The sequence below is a fragment of the Myxine glutinosa genome, chromosome 8, assembly GCF_964187855.1.
Source record: "Myxine glutinosa chromosome 8, kmMyxGlut1.1, whole genome shotgun sequence".
Lineage (NCBI taxonomy): Eukaryota > Metazoa > Chordata > Myxini > Myxiniformes > Myxinidae > Myxine > Myxine glutinosa.
The window spans coordinates 38440000-38459352 of record NC_136268.1 but is presented as its reverse complement, the minus strand read 5'-3'; the positions used below and the strand labels follow the sequence as shown (position 1 = coordinate 38459352).

The following is a 19353-nucleotide window of genomic DNA, read 5'->3' as shown; positions in this document are numbered from 1 at the left end:
CTGCAAGTAAAATCGTTTAGTGCTTTTTTTTATGCCTAAAGGTTGTCAAACAAGGTAATTATTTGCCTTATCACAAAAAAAAAATTGGTTTGTATTATAGAAATTGCACTTGTTAACTCATCTTTATTTTACTTTATCTTTGCATGCCATATCTTGTGTAGTACTGCTTAGCGTGATCAATGGATAATGGGGTGAGTTATGGTATTATCATGGATTTTAAGTTCCTCCTCATCATGATGACATTGTTACAAAGTTGCACTGGAAGTTGTTCCTTTATGCGTGACATAGTGCATACAATCGCATATTAAAAGAATTGTAACCTGTCCGGTGCATTATGGACATTGAAGTGCCTGTACTTTATCTTTTTAGGATTGGTTCCTTCAGTCCTGAGTGATTGCCATACGGATTCACCCAATGGGGACACGATGCCAAGAGCGGATCTGTCGGCAGTGCCGGGTTCCCTAACATGTAGTCAACACAGCACAGAGAACCCCGAGATGTCTGTAGTGGAATCTGCCTTGCTATCCCCGCAATTGCCTAGCAGCATGAGTGAAATATCTACTGGAGTTAAGCACAACTCGGATGACAAGAATCAAGGCATGGTTGTACGACGGGCCCAGCGTGGGCGACGAACGCGGTCAGATGATCTCAATGTGGATAGTGTGTTTGCTGATGAGTGGCAAACAGGGAGCACAGCAGAGGTCACTGGAAAAACAAGCGATTGCTCTGACAAAGGGCAGTTGGTGGAGCCATCTGTAAAAATGGACAATGAAGGAGGCAAGGGAGAGCGCCGAAGGAAGAGTAAACGGGGAGAAAGGTAGCTTGTTTGCTTGGATATTTTATTTATATTTTAGTGATTTGAATCTTTGGAGTTTTTTTTTGCTTTTAAAAGAGAAATCAAACACGACAATTATTATGAATATTTATTAGTTCTTAATATGACAAAATAATCTCTGCACTGCATTGATTCAAGAAAAATAAGGTAAAAACTCTTCTTGTGAAATGATGTGAAGCGGTGTGTTTACGAAAAGTGCAGACGGACAAATCTTGTTAATGATTTGCAAATGTAAAGTTTGTGGAGAGGGGTACAGCACCGCTTGGGCCTTCAAAAAGTGTAGCTGGATTATATCTGGCCGGTTCTGATAAGAGCTGTTATTTATTTATTTATTTGTTTATTGACAGTAGTCTATTTGTTCTAGGACACCTGAATTGGGCCACGAGGATGGATGCGCCCTTTTGTCACCTCGACGTGGATCTGCATCTCACCATCGCTATGGAAAAGGAAGTATTGGTAGGAATGACACCTACAAATGCACTCTACAATTTTTTAAATCTCATTTTACATGATGAAAAGCAGCAAAAAGTTATATTGCACAAAAGTTACACTCTGGTGTACGATGTAAAATTGTCTTTTTTTTGTTGGCATTTTAAAAAAAATTTTCCCTATCGTTATTGTGCGAATGCTTCTCGGTTTATTTTCATTAATGCTGCAAATATTGCAAAATATGCATGATACAATGATGTACCTTTTTGCTGATGATATCATGGAAGATCATTGGAAGAGGAAGTGGGAGTGGATGGAGGATTTTAAATTATGGATTTTTTTAAATACAAGATCTCGATTCATGGAAGATCAAGGTTAAAAATGGTAAAAAGGCAACATGATGACATTGTGGCAGTGGTGCCCACAGTTTAACAAAACAAACCAGGGCGTGCAAATGAATAGTAAAAGAGGATTGAGAGAAGAAGAGGTGAGGAAACACAGTAACCTGCAAATAAAAGGGGTGTGTTTGGTAGGGTCAATGGTGGTACAAAAGATTGCTTGGTTAATGGGAGCAGAAAAGATGGAAATGTTGGTGGAAGAAGGGAACCAAAAACGAGGTTTAGAGTTTTCTCCACATCCCAGAGACTGCGAATAGCATAGCACAGGACAACCTCCTTCTTACCTTGTCATTGTGAGACCATCACTCCCAGTCCAAGATGATTGGTGCCAATGTCTAGCAGAGCGAGGTCTGGGTGACCAAGGAAAGGGGTGTCACAAAGACAAAAGAGAGGGTTATCCTTCAATCTCTTGAAAGTGGTGTCACATGCCGCACTCCACTATATCTATACAGTCACGTGAAAAAGTAAGTACACCCCATGTAAAGTTTTGACTTTTTCAACATATTTCAACATACAGCTATTTGATCTTCATTTCAACAATATTGATAGATAAAGGTGATATAATATAACAGATATCATGAAACATTTACATTTTGTAGTCCATTGTGTAATTTAAATAAACATAAATGCAAATTTCGCATGTGGAAAAAGTAAGTACACCCCTACATTTATCCCTACTTCAAATTCCTAAAATTAGAATCAGGTGCACCAGCTCAAGTGCAAATGATTAGAACATCATTAGAGAGGATCTTGGATGAACCTGTCTTATTTAAACCTCAGACATTTTCTTTGGTGTGCTCTTTCTTGTTGAAGTGTGCAGCGTCACCATGCCTAGATCAAAAGAGCTCTCTGAGGCCTTCAGAAAGAAGGTTATAGATGCCTACGAGTCTGGGAAGGGATTTAAAAAGATCTCCAAACAATTTGAAATCAATCATTCGACTGTCTGGAAGATGATCTACAAGTGGAGAAGATTCCAAACAACTGCCAACTTGTTCAGGCCAGGCCGCCCAAGCAAGTTCAGCCAGAAAGCAGACCGCAAGATGCTGAAAGAAGTCTCTAAGAACCCCAGAATGTCATCATGGGACCTACAGATAGCTCTTGCCACAGTTGATGTCAAAGTGCACGAGTCTACCATTAGAAAGAGGCTGCGCCAATTTGATCTACATGGGAGATGTGCCAGGAGGAAACCTTTGCTGTCCAGAAAGAACATCAGGGCAAGACTAAAGTTTTCCAATGAACACCAAGGCAAAGACCAGCACTTCTGGAACAATGTGCTCTGGACAGATGAGTCAAAGGTAGAGCTATTTGGCCACAGTACCAGAAGACATGTTTGGCAAAAACCAAAGACAGCATTTGACCACAAGAACCTGATACCAACTGTAAAGCATGGTGGTGGAAATATTATGGTTTGGGGCAGCTTTGCTGCATCAGGGCCTGGGCAGCTCACCATCATATAATCCACTATGAATTCTTCATTGGACCAGAGGGTGCTTGAGGACAAAGTGAGGCGATCTGTCGGAAAGTTGTAGCTCAACCGAAAGTGGACCTTGCAACAGGACAATGACCCTAAACATACCAGTAAATCCACCAAGGAATGGCTGAAAAGGAAGAAATGGAGGGTTCTGGAATGGCCAAGTCAAAGCCCGGATCTAAATCCCATCGAGATGTTGTGGGGGGATTTGAAACGAGCTGTGAATGCAAGAAACCCCTCAAACATCGCACAGCTGAAAGAATTCTACATGGAGGAGTGGGCAAAAATTTCTCCCAGTCGATGTCAGAGACTGGTAGACAGTTATAAGAAACGCCTACTTGAGGTTGTTTCTGCCAAAGGGGGCAATACCACCTATTAGAGCCAAGGGTGTACTTCCTTTTTCCACATGCGAAATTTGCATTTATGTTTATTTAAATTATACAATGGACTACAAAATGTAAATGTTTCATGATATTTGCTATATTATATCACCTTTATCTATCAATATTGTTGAAATGAAGATCAAATAGCTGTATGTTGAAATATGTTGAAAAAGTCAAAACTTTACATGGGGTGTACTTACTTTTTCACGTGACTGTATATATCTATATATAATTATATATATATATATATATATTTCGTATACAACATTGAGGCCTGTGTAAAAGGTAACATTAATGACAAAAAAACATAAACGGACACATAAACATATAATAAAGGGAGCGGGAGACAAGATGGGGAGAGAGAGGGAAACACACAAGTACGACAGTAGAGAAGTGGGACATCGGGAGATCTGTGGGAGGGAGATGGCTTGGGGGGAAGGGGGAGGGGTGGAGCAGGGGTGGGGGAGGTATAAAACAAATGGACACTGCTTCGGACTTCCAGGAAAGAAGTCCGTATATCAAAAAAGTGGATCTGGGGTGAATTAACGTATATTCAACAAAAAGGTGAAATGATGATTTGACATTTGTGGTGGATTCTGATTTGGATGTAATTGCTTTTCCATTATATTTGCCCTCATTTCAAATATGTTAATGTTTCTTTTTCGCTTGAGCAATGCCGGGTACTCCAGCTATAAATACTTAGAAACTTTACTCTGGATACAAATACAACTTTGTCTGGGGATACAAATACAACTGTTAAAATACAACTCTGGATACAAAATAATAAAAATACAACTCTGGATACAAATACAATATAGGCTATGTGGCCGCAGCCTCATGTGGGGGTGTGGGGGACCGGGAGAGGAGCGTACATTCTCTATGTAAATGTGTACCATGTCGCGCCACCTGGTGATGGTGGCAGAGGGTATTACAATTTCCTTTTTTAGCTGGGCAACGCTGAGGTTAAAGCACTCTTTGCACGGGTAAATTTTTCCTCCTTCCCTTTCCCGCTCCCCCAAAACGGAGGAGCATGTCAAAGCACCCCCCCGAACCCCCCTCGAAATATGTATATGTGGTATGGTATATCTTTCCACTCCCTTCCTCAACCCTCCCTCTCCAGCCTCCCCCCCTCACCTGGCAACGCTGGGTACTCCTGCTAGTATGTAATAAAACAATCATTTTCATGGTAACATCTTTATTGCTGTCTTTAATCTTCTACCACTAGCTTTTCAAAACATTATTCTGCATCTGATAGATTGTTCTGAAAGTGTACTTTATGTTATTGTAAAATGGGAGCAAGGGGAACCAAATATGGTTATTGCATTGTTAATGTTGTCTGTGGACAATGTGTGATGTATCCCTTCCTTTGGCAGAAGCCTGGCTTTACATTTTTTGCCAAGATGGATTTGTAAACTGTGAATCGTGTTAATTTGGTTTGAGTTGCACAGATATGTATTCGGTAAAAAAAATCAATGAATCTTGTGCAAACGTCTTGTAGTTAAATAGACTTGTAGTTAATGGACTGTAGTTGTGATAGCAGACACTTATCTATGGAAGTGGGGGTATTGGCTTGTTGGGAGGAGTGCTAAATTCTTCTTCTTCCTCTTCCTCTTCTCCCTCTTCTTCTTCTTCCTCGTCTTCTTCTTCTTCTTCTTCTTCTTCATTAACTGCCACTATTATCCCACCTTGTGGGGTCGGCTGGGGGAAGCTTGGCCCAAGTCTTCACGAACCGGCTGGCCAAGCCTGACATTCGCCTAGTTAGGGCTTTGCAAAAGATACCATGGGATCTTTAATGGCCATCAACCCATGATGGCACACAGGACTCCCAGTTTAACATCCATCCGAAGGAAAGCACACACATTGATGAATCACCATGCCTGTGAATCACCGAACTGACAGTTTATAGCTGGGTCGGGATTCAAACCCAGGCCAGACAGCTTAAATGTGTGTCCGTACCTCTGGGTCATCCTGTCAGCCTGGGGGAGTGCTAAATATTGACCAAAATTAGTAACTGACCATAATATTATGAAATCATAAACTGAATTGGTGTTATATAATTTATTAATTTATTAAGCTGTGTCTCGCAGATGTCTCCACATGGCTGGATTTGGTTATTGTACATTTTGTTGGCCTTGCTAAGACAAGTTTGTCTAACTCCCTTACTTATTCCATGTCACATGTTCCCCCAGATTTTTAGTTTGGTTAATATTTGAGTTCCTTTGTCCATATTTTTGATTCATATTACCTTGATACTCATCTTCACCATTTGGATGTAGTGGAGTCACATTTGCACACTGATTTATACAATGTTGAAAACATCCATACCTTCTCCATTACCTGATCATTTATTTTCCACATCTCTAGGGTAACATTCTGTTATTCCTACCAAGTTAAAAAAAAAACTACATACATGCAGGATCATACTTTTATCAGTTTTGATGAAATTCTCATGACTGTTCAAAATTATAGAATGCCAATATAATTAATGGGTTTAGACATGATATCAGCAATTGAGCAAACAAATGTTGATGTCTGTTATATTGATGCATACGCAGTCAGTGGTTGGGTTAAAACATCTTGTGTTGGTCGAAAAGAGAAAAACCTTTTTTTTTAGCCGCGTCGCAGACGCTGGTCATAGAGTGCCCTCTGCTGTTGTTGTTGTTCTTCTTCTTCTTCTTCTTCTTCTTCTTGTTCTTGCAGAGAAGACAAAACCTCAAAGCTCCACCCATTCTGGGAACCATAGCTCCACCCATTCTGGGAGAGGCTTCATATAAACAAATATCCACCATTTTATTAACTCGCATAGCTTTGAGGCCTGTTTTGTAGGCCCGTGGTGTCTTCCTCTCTCACACAGTTTTATTTCAAATCAAATTCGATATATCATTTTATTTTTCACAGTCGCTAACATAGTTTTAGACTCGGTTGAAAAAAAACGGGAAGAAAATCCGATGAAAGTTGCCCTTTATAGAACGAAATGAATTCTCAAAGGCCTGTAACTTCAAGTCCATTGAGATATATTTTGTTTAAATTGCGGCATGGTCAGTCATACACCGCCCGAAATAACAGACGGGAAAATGCCGAGATATATTAAAAATTCGTCCATTTGATGACAATCGTCACGATGAAATATTTAATTTATACGTCGTCACAATAATGTGGAGAGAGGAGCATAGTAGCTCCGTTCACGTGTCGCCACATACGGGAAATTGCCGAGATATATTTTTTTTAAATCGCGGCATGGTCAGTCATACACCGCCTGAAATAACAGACGGGAAAATGCCGAGATATATTAAAAATTCGTCCATTTGATGACAATCGTCACGATGAAATATTTAATTTATACGTCGTCACAATAATGTGGAGAGAGGAGCATAGCTTCGTTCACGTGTCGCCACACACGGGAAATTGCCGAGATTTTTTTTTTTTTAATCGCGGCATGGTCAGTCATACACCGCCTGAAATAACAGACGGGAAAATGCCGAGATATATTAAAAATTCGTCGCCACACACGGGAAATTGCCGAGATATATTTTCACTTTGCACAAAAATAACATCAAGTAATCGAATCAATAGGAATGTCCTGTGCCTATAACATCGACGTTATAGGCACAGCTGCATCTAGGCATTGTGTAACATTGACGCGGCTTTTGTTTTAATTAAAACTTTTTGTACTTGTTTCGTATATAGTTGGACCTCAACATTCGCATGTTCCGCGTATTTGCGGTTCATAACATGTGACCTGCTTCTGCATTTGCGCCTCGTGTATTCGCAGTGAAAAAGAAAAACATTATTATTATTTGTTTTATTTTTTACACATCAGGACCAGTCTCATATATCCACCACTGCCGATATTAATTCAGCCTGGGAATTCTTCCACAGAAACCTTCTCTCTCTTATGCACATATTAATCCCATCTCTTCAATTATCTGACCCATCCCCCCACTCTTGGTACTCTGAATCCTGTGGTGAGACAGTTGTTTTAAAACAACTTGCATTCTCCTGGAAGGCAAATCCAACTGAAGACAACCTCAGATCGTTCCACAAAGCTTGCAACAAGTGTGTCTACGCTCTTGAGATTTAAAACTTCAAGAATGAGATTTCAAACTTGTCTCCCTCCTCTAAAACCAGATGGTGCCTTGTCAAGACTTGCACCCTCTGCCCACTCCTTGTTTTGTCCTCCTCAGGTATCTGCAGGACACATTCGGTCCACCAGCAACCCCCTCCTAGTGAAACTGCCTTAACCCAGAACCACTGCTCACCACTCATTTATTCATTTTTTCCCCACCTGTGAAACCAACTTCCATACTCTCTTCAATCTCATTCTTCCCTCCAGGTCTTCAACACAGCTGTTCACCACAATCTCAGATCATCACCTATCCAAAACCATGATATTTTTTACACCTGTTAACCACCCCTGCCCCTATCCACAAGCCCACCTCCTTCCAAATTCCATTTTTTCCTTCCCAAGGCTTGTCCACCTCATGTATCCTCCCCTACCTCCTCCCACACCGATTTATTATTTGTCCACGTCTCCCTCCATTTTCTCCTTCAATCCTACTGTTGGTGTTTCCCCCCTCTCTCTACTGCTCCTTTTGTTCTGTTGCATCCTGATACGTTCATTGTTCTCGCTCTATCACAAACCTTGACTATGCATGACTATACAAAAAAGTGGCATGTTCAGGAAGTAGACATGAGGGCTTGTCAGATGATCCTTTTGGAGAGGCAGGGTGAGTGTGTGAGCTTTGTCGGGGTTTTAATACTGTACCTATTCCAAATGTTCCACCAGCTCCTAATTCTATCAAGGTGCAGAGAGGAAAGAAGCTGCTACCTGCATGAAGGATGAGATGGATTTATCAGCTGGATACGGCAGAAGGTGGATTCATCAGCTAATAGATAAGCCTAAAGACTTTCCAGGAAATCAGAAATGTCATTGATGAAGATGACGAACAAGACTGAACTTTATTAATATACTGCCTTGGGACACTCCAGCCTTGATGGGGAGAGCAGATGAGAGGAGCCCATTAAGAGCTACATGCTGAATATGGGAGTGGAGGAAGTCAGTAAGCCATGAGAGGAGGTGGCCTTGGATGCCATAAGCAGAGAGTGTGGAGATCAAGGAAGGTGTGCCAAACTGTATCAAATGCTCGATACATGTCCAGAGAGGTGACCCTGATTTTATGTCTGAGATTGAGGGCTTCCATCCACTGTTGGGAGAGAAGAAGCAGCTGAATGATCGTCTAAAACCGAACTGATGATCTGAGGACAGCTTAGGGGCGACCATTGTTGAAAAGGAAGAATTTGATGTCAACTACAATTATATATTACATGACCTTGCTTATAATTAGAAGCGAGCTACTAAGCCGGTCGTTAAGACTCGTTAAGAGGATCCGTTTTTACACCATGTTTGTGTATTGCAGCGATGTTGTCTAATTTTCAGGCAGATGGGAACGGACCCAGAGATCATTAATGTTCCAGTGAGCATAGTAGAAATAGGAAGAGCAAGAGCAGCAGAACAAGTTTTTAGAACAGATGCACTGATTCAGCCTGTCGCAGACTTGGATTTGAAGTTTGACTCAAATCCACCCTCTCAGGTGAGAAAGACAGTATCCAGGAACAGTTGGCTATGAGAGGGTAGGGTAGGTGTAGGGAGTGAGGGTGTGTGCACGTTGTTAGGGTTAGGGTGAGTAACATATTTCCAAATTTGGAAGCAAACACAGAATTGAGGCATTCGGCCTTTTCACAAGCCGAGTCAGCTGTGGTGCTGTTTGAAGTGAGGGTAGAAATGGAGGGGGATCATACACTAGAGACCAGGTCTTTGAAGAAGAAGACAGGTTTTTAGAGTTTAGCCTTGAGGTTGGCCAGATGTTGTTTTCTGCCTTTCCTGAGAGTGGACACATACTTGTTCTTGGTTTTCTGGCATGTTCCGTGGATGCCTTCAGTCGGATTTACCTTTCAGAAAGAGAAAGCAAGTTGTTTGAAGGCAACTGCCTTACCACAGGATTCTGTTTCCCAGGGCCAAGAGCATGGGTATGATAACTGCATGATATACCAAGGGATTAGGATTTCCATGAAACTCGGCACATCTTGTGCTTATTGGGATGAATCCAGGAATGCACTGGAGCACGTGTATTAATTTCGCTCATCTACAGTGCATTCAGAAAGTATTCAGACCCCTTCACTTTTTTCATATTTTGTTATGTTGCAGCCTTATGCTGAAATCGTTTAAATTCATTTTTTTCCCTCATCAATCTACACTCAATACCCCATAATGACAAAGAGAAAACAGGATTTTAGAAAGTTTTGCAAATTTATTAAAAAGACAAAACTGAAATATCACATTGGCATAATTATTCATACCCCTTGCTTAAAATTTAGCTCAGGTGCCTCCCATTTCTCTTGATCATCTTTGAGATGTTTCAACACCTTGATTGGAGTCCACCTGTGGTAAATTCAATTGATTGGACATGATTTGGAAAGGCACACACCTGTCTATATAAAGTCTCACAGCTGACAATGCATATCAGAGCAAAAACCAAGCCATGAGGTCGAAGGAACTGCCTGCAGAGCTCAGAGACAGGATTGTGTCCAAGCACAGATCTGGGGAAGCCTGCAAAAAAATTTCTGCTGCATTGAAGGTTCCCAAGAGCACAGTGGCCTCCATAATTCTTAAATGGAAGAAGTTTGGAACAACCAGGACTCTTCCTAGAGCTGGCCGCCCGGCCAAACTGAGCAATCGGGGGAGAAGGGCCTTGGTAAGAGAGGTGACCAAGAACCCGATGGTCACTGGCTGAGCTCCAGAAATCCTGCGTGGAGATGGGAGAAACTTCCAGAAGGACAACCATCACTGCAACACTCCACCGATCTGGGCTTTATGTCAGAGTAGCCAGACGGAAGCCTCTCCTCGGTGAAAGACACATGAAAGCCCGCTTGGAGTTTGCAAAAAAGCACCTGAAGGACTCTCGGACTGTGAGAAACAAGATTCTGTGGTCTGATGAAACCAAGATTGAACTGTTTGGCCTCAATTCTAAGCATCATGCCTGGAGGAAACCAGGCACCGCTCATCACTTGCCCAATACCATCCCAACTACTGGTCCTGATATTGTTGTACAAGCAAAAGTTAAAGCACTTGGGGTGTTTTCCTGAACTAGATTTCAATCAAAAAGGTGAACTTTATTTTTTATGTTGTTACCCTCGCCAAGGATATTTCATTTGGGTGCATCTGTTTTTCTGCACAGAACGTGAGTATGTGTATTAATTACATTGGACTCTTTAAGACCCATGAAGACCGCCTAATACGCATAAGACACCTAAAACCTTTAAGAGCCTTAAGAGCCTTTTTTTTTTCTTTTTTTTTGTATACAAGATCGAGGCTTGTGAAAGAGCTAACATTAATCACACAAAAAGTCAAACCGACACATAAAACGCAAAATAAGGGGAGCAGTAGACAAGATGGGGAGAGAGGGGGAAGGACACAAACACAACATTTGAGAGCAGGGACATCGAGAGAAATGTGGGAGGGAGAGGGCTTGGGGGGAGGTGGGAGAGGTATAAAACATGTGGACACTGCAAGGACTTCCAGGAAAAAAGTTGGAATTTCAAAAAAGTGTATCTGGGGTGAATTAGCGGGGTTAGAAAAGATCGAGGTTTTGGATGGGGGAAGATAAGAGATGGTGGTGAACAGCTGTTTTAAAGACCTGGAGGGAGGAGTGGGATTGAAGGGAGTGGGGGAGTTTGTTCCAGAGGCAGGAGAAAAGGGGAATGAAAGAGTGAAGGTGAGCAGAGAGCCTAGATTTTGGCAGTTTAACCATAAGAGGGTTGCAGGCAGATCTTGTGCGACCTGTAGGAATATTAGGGGGGCAGAGCACAGAGAGAGCTGGGGGAGCAAGGCCGGAAAGGAGTCGGGAGAAGACTGAAAGACCACCAACCTGCCTGCGGTGAGTGAGTGAAAGGCCCTCGGAGTTAGTTTCATCTCAGGAGATTCTTTAGAGTTGGACCCTTTATAACGCCAAACCAATTTAAGACCCCTAAAACCATGCAAGAACCCAAACACCCTATTATAACCCAAACACCATTTAAGACCCCTAACCCTTTAGGATGCTTTAGATACTATCGACCCTATTAACCCCTTAGACCACTAAGACCCTTTGCAACCCTAAGGCCCTGTAGATGATGACCCTGCAGATGATGAAGACCCTGTTACACACTATAGAACCCTTAGATCCTCTTCGACCCTTTAGATCCTCTTAGACCCTCTAGAACCCCAAAGATCCTCTTTCTCCTTTCTACCCTTTAGACCTTTACACCTTTTTTACCAGACCTTTTAATACCCAGAAGGCTCCTTTAACCTTCAGGCCTTTTTTAGACATTTTAAGACCCTTTTGACATTTTAGACCATTTTGATACTTTCGAACTATAGACCTTCACACCTTTTTACTTTTAGACCATTACACCTTTGACCTTCAAACCATTTGGCCTTTACAACTATTGAGACCTTTCACCTTTACACATTTACAACGAGACCATTTAGACCTTTAATTTGCAATCAACGACCTTTAATTTAGTACATCTTTCCATTTATTTGCCACACAAAATATACACCGACACAAAACAAGTCCTGTCGAGGGTCTGCAATCTCTGATTGATGGTTGTTGTTTCGTTGGTTTGTTTATACCTTCCTCCCACAGCAAAGCCGATGCTTTGGTTTAACCTTGTTTCGATACTAGGAAAAGTATCCGTACCCAGTGACGAGAAGAACAAGCAAAAGTATCCATCCCAGTAATGGGGAAAGTTTAAGTTAATCTTTCAATTTAAATTGTTTCATGGATTTTAAAAAGGTCAGTTGTGTTGCACTCTTGGTTTCACTCACCTTCCACTCTCACAGAGCGTTGGTGCTGCTGAAGGAGCTTCCTGAACATATACACTGGGTGGTTTGCCATTGCCTTCCCAGCTTTAGTTCAGGCAGGAATTTGTAAATTCTTCGTGGTGCCGTCGATAGCTTGCCCACTCTCTGTGAAGGACACCATGGGGATCTCTAACATCGACAAACTAATGTCGGTAGGTGGGATGCCCAATTTAATGCCCATCGGAGGGACAGCACACACACATTGACGATTCACCCAGTCTGTGAAACAACAGGATGATAATTTATAGCTGAGTCGGGATTCAAACCCAAGCAAGACAGCTTAGAGGTGAGTGTGTGTATTGATCTTAACTCACTGTTAATAAACAAACTGCGATTCCATGTTGTATTTCTACGTTTAAAATGTATCTCGTTTCGTATTGGGCATTTCTTCTGGTTGAACGTTGAGCTTTTCAAACACAGCGACTGTCAGAAACGGGAGACAGACAAACGTGCGGACATACACACATGGACAGACACCACATTTCACATTATATAATATATATTATTGATCAATTATATGTTTGATAATGACCCAACTGGCACCTAAACAAAAAGCAGCGATGTTTACACAATCAATGTTCTCAATGTGGACGACAGCCAGGTTTGGAATATGGGATCAGCCAGTATGACATTAAAAAAGACCTTCACAGGTATTCTATTTTCTCAGCGATAGAACAAGAGATCAACCAGCGACGGTTATGGCGAGAAGACTCTTTTCCACCATAAAAGCACAAATGCAAATGATTAAAAAATAATTAGCAAGCTTTTAAATAATAATCATACATGTTTGCAATTTTTTTTGTTTGTTTGTTTGTATACAAGATCGAGGCTCGTGTAAGAGCTAACATTGATCACAAGAAGACAAACTGACACATAAAACATATGATAAAGGAAGCGGGACAACAAGATGGAGAGCAGGGACATTGGGCGATCTGTGGGAAGGAGAGGGCTTGGGGGGAGGAGGCATGGGAAGGGGGTGGGGGATGGGAGAGGTAAAAAACACATGGACAATTGGACAATTTGCACATGGACAATTGGACAATTTGCACATGGACAATTTGGACAAACTGGACAAACAAAGACAAACACAAATGGACAATTTGCACAATTGTAGAGGTCACGGGCACCATGAAATGCAGCTACTGCCAACGTAACCTATTTCCAAGTTTGGCCACATCATCATGCAAACTTGTTTATAAATCAAAAATAGTGAATGTCGTATGGCATCGTGGGGAAAAGATTGTCGTGACCGATGTTTCGCAGGACTTCCACCTTGTTGTACATACACAGGTGCTCGCGTTCGGGTATGCATGTTGTATTTGTTTTTCAACTTCTATAACAGGGCTTTGCCAGTGTATTCTGGTTTTACTATCGATCTCTTGATGCACTTTTTGGTTGCTATAACAACATGTGCGGTTAATGCATAGTTGTTCTATTTCACCATTGTCCCCACTCACATTTCTGCCTGCATCAGGGATGCATTTTGTTATTGTATTGTTTTTTTTTAGTGTTTGTAACTTTTGGAACAAATAGAGGAGGAAGTGTTAGCTGTCTGTGTGACAGAAGCTATGCAGTTCAAACATAGTTGTGGTTACATTCATCGGTTGTGTGCATGTGCAAATTATTTGTGGTCATGGTAAATGTTGCACAAAGATGATGAGGGAGGGGGGAGGGGGGGGGGGGGGTTGAGAGGGACATGAACGAAAATCAAATTGGCTTGTTCTTGTCACCTACCCAACTTGTCCATCAAATTTTGTCATAACTTGTCCACAACTTTTTATCAATCAATAAATCAAAAATACTCTTTATAGCCAAATCACTTGGTCACTGTGATGTCCAAATATCAGCTTCCTAGTTCAAAAGGTGCCTGAAATGTTGCCCATATGACAGAGAGAAAATAAATAAGTACTTAATAAATGGATAATAATTAAACAATTAATCAATTAATTGATCAAAAAATAGAAAAGACCGTTTTTGCCAAAGCACGTGCTCACTTTTGTGCCCAAATTTCAGGTTCCCAGCTACAAGGATGGCTGAGATATCGCCCGGACAAACGAGAGAACCTTGACCTTTAGCCATCACTTTTGACCTATATCGTCAAAAAACATTGACAGCCTCACTTTTGTCTTTCGGACTCCTCTGGTAAAGTTTGATGAAGATAGCTGAAAGCGTTCCTGAGTTATCACACTAACATACAAATAAATGAGACAGACAGGGGTGAAAACATGGCCTCCATCCACCGAAAGCTCGTGTTTTGTATATTCACAGGAGGTAATGTGCAAGTATCAGAAGTGGCATCACATGACTGGGCAAAACTAAAGTTTTTGTACTTAAGAAAATCAAAAAGAATAATGTGAGAGTAGCGGTTCTTGCACTTCATCCACTGCATCAACTCCACTCAAGATTTTTTTGTGAACGAGGCGGCTCAGAAAAAGTATTCTCCTTTTTCGCATTGCATTCAAGCTGGTAATGGCTGCAAGGCCTTTTACAGACTTCCTTGAGCAATTCCAATGCAGAAGATAAATGGTATCATCTGTCAGGGAAAGATGACAAGGACTAATTTTGGATATCCGTGCACTTCCTGGCAGAGCCCATTAAAAAAAAAATACATTGGGTCTATGTTGTCATGTGTCCGGGAAACGGGTGGGTCAGAGGCCTGCAAGACCAGAGAAGAAAAGGAGAAAAGGAGCTTGTGTACTGAAAGGTCGTAGTGAGGGCTCGGTCAGCCAATAGAGCCGTTATTGAAATGCCAAAGAATGTCCGAACTTGGTGGTGGTTTATGCAATGGCCACAACGGTTATAACACAACCCTGAGTATGTAAACCGACATCCTGAGCTCGCTATCACAAACGACTTCCGTACGAGATTATATAATGGTCATCATATTTTGCTTGTTTTGAAACGGTGGTTAAAACCAAGCACCATAATCGTTAGTCTTGCCGAGAGACTTGGGTCACTTTGACTCGCGGCTTACTTGCTTATTATGAACTATTTTATTACTTGCTTATTTGCTTGTTATGAACGAGGGGCATATGAACTTTTTTTGGCTTCTTATGAACTTTCGCCACTTTTGTCCGACTTGAGCCAACATTCCGATTTTATTCAAGGTGAACTTCATTCTTTTCATTTCCTTTGCAAACGGTGCGTCGCTCGGTCTCGCTTGGCCTTCCAACCCTTCTCTTCCTGTCAAGTTTCTAGCATATTGCTCTTTTCGGTACATCTTGATCCTCCATGCATAACACGTGACCAATCCATCTCCACCTCCTAATATTGATCTCTTCTATGATGTTTTTCCTCCCTGCTGGCCTATCAAACTCCTTCTTACTAGACATGTCAGGCCAGAAGATTCTCAAGATTTTCTTACTGTTGCTGTAGATGAAGAACTCCAGTTTGCATGTTATTTATTTGGTATATTTTGCAGGATTCACATTCAAGTAGTAGGACTGCACACTTTCCTCTGAGCTGTCGAGCCTGGGTTCGAATCCCGACTCAGCTATAAATTGATTCATTAACGTATGTGCTGTCCCTCGGATGAACATTAAACTGGTCGTATATGAGAAAATGCCAAGGTGTACCTTACATGAAAATTTTGAATTTGAGACTTATGACATTAACACGGTATATGGGAATTTATATTTTATGCAGATAGTAGCGAGCCTCATGGGATGGCACTGTGATGCATCATAAAGGGGGAGATGTATCAACAGACAAAAGGGGGCAAAAGGAAAGCAGTGGGATGACAACAACGCGGGGAGAGGTGCACAGGGCACGGAATTCGCGGTTTGAAGGGCACGGCCAGTTTGACCTTGAAAACTACACATTTTGGACAGCAAGGTCAAAACGGTTAAAAAAAAAAAAGTTATAGAGCACTGCGTTATAGAGTTATAGACAAATAATTGTGAATTTTCACCAAAAGTGATTATTTATGATCAATGTATAGCAATTTGTAGGAAATGAGGAGATTTTTTTTTAACAATAAAAGGTCAAAGGATTCCAATAACTGAAAAGTTGTGCATTTCCATCAATGTCAATTGAATGGAAATCCATGACTTTTCTACCAGGTGGGATGGAAATACAATGTCTACCAGGTGCATTCATTCATCATTGCTACCGTCAACATTTGTTGAGCAAGATTTCCATTTATTTTAGTTATTTTTATTTATTTATTTATTTATTTGATTAATTTATTTATTATTTTATTTATTTATTTTATTTATATATTTTTTTATCATTTTTTTATTTATCATATATATATATATATAATATATACTAGCAATGGTACCCGCCCTATGGGCAGGGCTTCAATTGGGAGGCCCAAATTAAAAGGCTAAATATCAAAAATTGAAGGCTTTTTTTCTTTTAAACGATTTATATAAACATCCGTTAAATCTCGATCGGTGCAGCCGTTTGTGTGGCACCCGGGAAAATAACGTCATGCGTGAGCAAGTATCAGCAGGGTGGGGCGTCCACGTTTCTGATCCTCCTTCATGCCGAAGTAGCCCACCACTTCTCCAAGCATTCTGCTCTTCAAATCCGCCATGACAGATTTAAGCTTGATACTGAAGACACGTGCAGTTAGTCCTCCTTATGTCGTATGTACTCCCGATACGTGTTCCCTTCATTGTAAAAACTTCCAAATCAATAGTTAAAAGGATTTTGAGCCGGTTGGTGTTACGGCCTTGGCAAGATCGATGGAGACAGCGATCTGTTAGCGTATACACCGCCCAAATAGCTATGTGGACTTCTCTCAGGTAGAGATTAAACTCACGTCATTTGAACTTTGGCCGAGGTCATTATTTATTTTTAGTGATGTTTATATACGAATCAAAAAGAAGATAATTGGTTTTGGGTCATCCTTTCCGCATATCTCGTGGGATTGTAAGTTGGAGAGACGGCCGTGATGGCGGGGAGGGGGTTGGAATTCTCTCAAGCAGGGATTCAACCCGGGTCCTTATAAAAGGTCTTTGTCTGAGGTCACCGAGTCCGATCGGTGCAGCTGTGCAGCGATCGGTGCAGCCATTTGTGCGGCACCCGGGAAAACAACATCGTCGCAATGAAAACATCGTCACAATGAACATTTTGCGAACGCGAATGTTATGCGGGAGTCCAAACCTGAGAATGCTGGAGACCAAAGCTGAAATTGGGAAAACTAAATAGCCTATTTTACTCCTGGAGATCCCAGGATTACCCACCCAAAATATCGTTGCGATCGATTCAGAAGTTTTTACGGTACCTTCGAACGAACGGACGGACAGACAGACAGACAGACAGGCAGACAGACAGACGGACATTTGGTGAATTATAGTAAGATATGTATTATTTATTTATTTTATTTTATTTTATTTATTTTATTTATTTATTTACTTATTAATTATTTTATTTATTTATTTTATTTATATATATATATATATATATATATATATATATATATATATTGTTACAGACACGACTTTGATGTTAAGGTGGGCCGAGCGGAATGGCCGTCGTGTCCGCACAAATTACCCGATTGTACTCGAACGTTGACGGAGCCGCGCTACGCTGGATCAATAAGGAAAAAGAAGACACCCGGCTGGGTTATAATGACAGACACCAATGTTTCGATTCTCAATTATATTCGTACGGAAAAGGTTAGATTACAGGGGCTAGAGGTATATCACAGGAAGACAAGCACTTAGACACAATCTTATATTATTCCCCAACAGACGACAGGCAAACGGGACAAGGCTGACTCACACGGGGGTTGATGGCAGGAAAGCGGTTGTCGATGGCTCCAGGTCCTCCTGGGCTCAGGGCAGGATCGACCCGGTCCGGTCCAGAGATGCGGAAGGTTGCACAGCGCTCGAAGTGGCGTCTTTTCGTCTCAAGCTGGGGGCGCATCTCACGTCACATCCGGCGCGTGGCCGCGTATATCCGGCGGGGAGTGACACGCCCTCGGCTCGTTAGCTCCGCCTCGTGGAATCGGCACGTTGCTTCTCATTGGGTGCGTGCGGGGGGTTTACCAGGCTCCGCCCTTGACGAGGAGCTGACAAGGAGCCCCTTCGTGGTAACCCCGTGGAGCGCATGGTCTGGAGCGCATCGTCTGGAGCGCATTGTCGATGGCGGCGAACCGAGCCGGTGGGAGGACGCACACTCCCCCCCGCGCAGCGCCGTGCCCCTCTGTTGTTGTAGACGGGGAAGAAGATGGGAGGAGGTATGGGAAAGGTCCTAAACTCACTACTGGTGCCATATAATCACATTCTGGTGCAACGAAGAGTCATAATTAATGGAAACGAGGCCTTAACTGACATAGACTAAGAATAACTAGCAAGATGTCCGAAAGTTGTCTACGTGTGGTGCGGTGGACCTGGGCACGACATTTAATGGGGGAATAAGGGGAAGGTCGGCTCTACTGATTGTTGTTTACAGACAATGGGACTAGGGAATGGGGGATTGGGGATAGTTGGGGAGTATTGGGGAAAATAGGGGAATATTTACAAACGGATATGGAGGCCAAATTCCATATTCGCAACATTGCACCCTTCTCTACCCTCGGGGCGTCCCGACCCGATAAATTTTTACCTACTTTAGTGTGGCACGCAATGTAGTTCCCTCTACTATTAACTCTACCCTGAGTGCGACAGTTTTACAGATATTCACAAATGAGTAAATATGTCCCCCTGCGACGTTGCACCCTTCTCCTCTCAGAAACACACCCACAGGATAACCGAATCCGGAAAGAATTCTCAAACTAAACATACAGCCGGTAGGGAGCATTATTTACACAAGACTACGCTGATATTTACACTACGATCCAGGACCTGTTTTTGGAGGAACACATGCAGATGTTATGCATAGAGAGAGCACGCTTGCCAGCATCGATACACCAACCCACGAGTGCTCTGTGGCCGACGGCCTTTAATAACGTGCAGAGCACCCCTTCCCGAGCATCAAAAGCA

At 42.0% G+C, this 19353-nt stretch overlaps 1 protein-coding gene across 6 annotated transcripts in view; it reads left to right on the top strand.

The window, feature by feature from the left end:
* The window catches only part of LOC137415685 (uncharacterized), a 145809-nt gene that overhangs the window by 100652 nt on the left and 25804 nt on the right, over positions 1-19353 (top strand). For all 6 annotated transcript variants that reach the window (XM_068101294.2, XM_078783198.1, XM_068101293.2 and 3 more), the window contains 2 exons: positions 370-817; positions 1200-1291. In XM_068101294.2, the coding sequence (XP_067957395.2) occupies positions 370-817; positions 1200-1291 (540 nt within the window). The remainder of the gene's footprint in view (positions 1-369; positions 818-1199; positions 1292-19353) is intronic.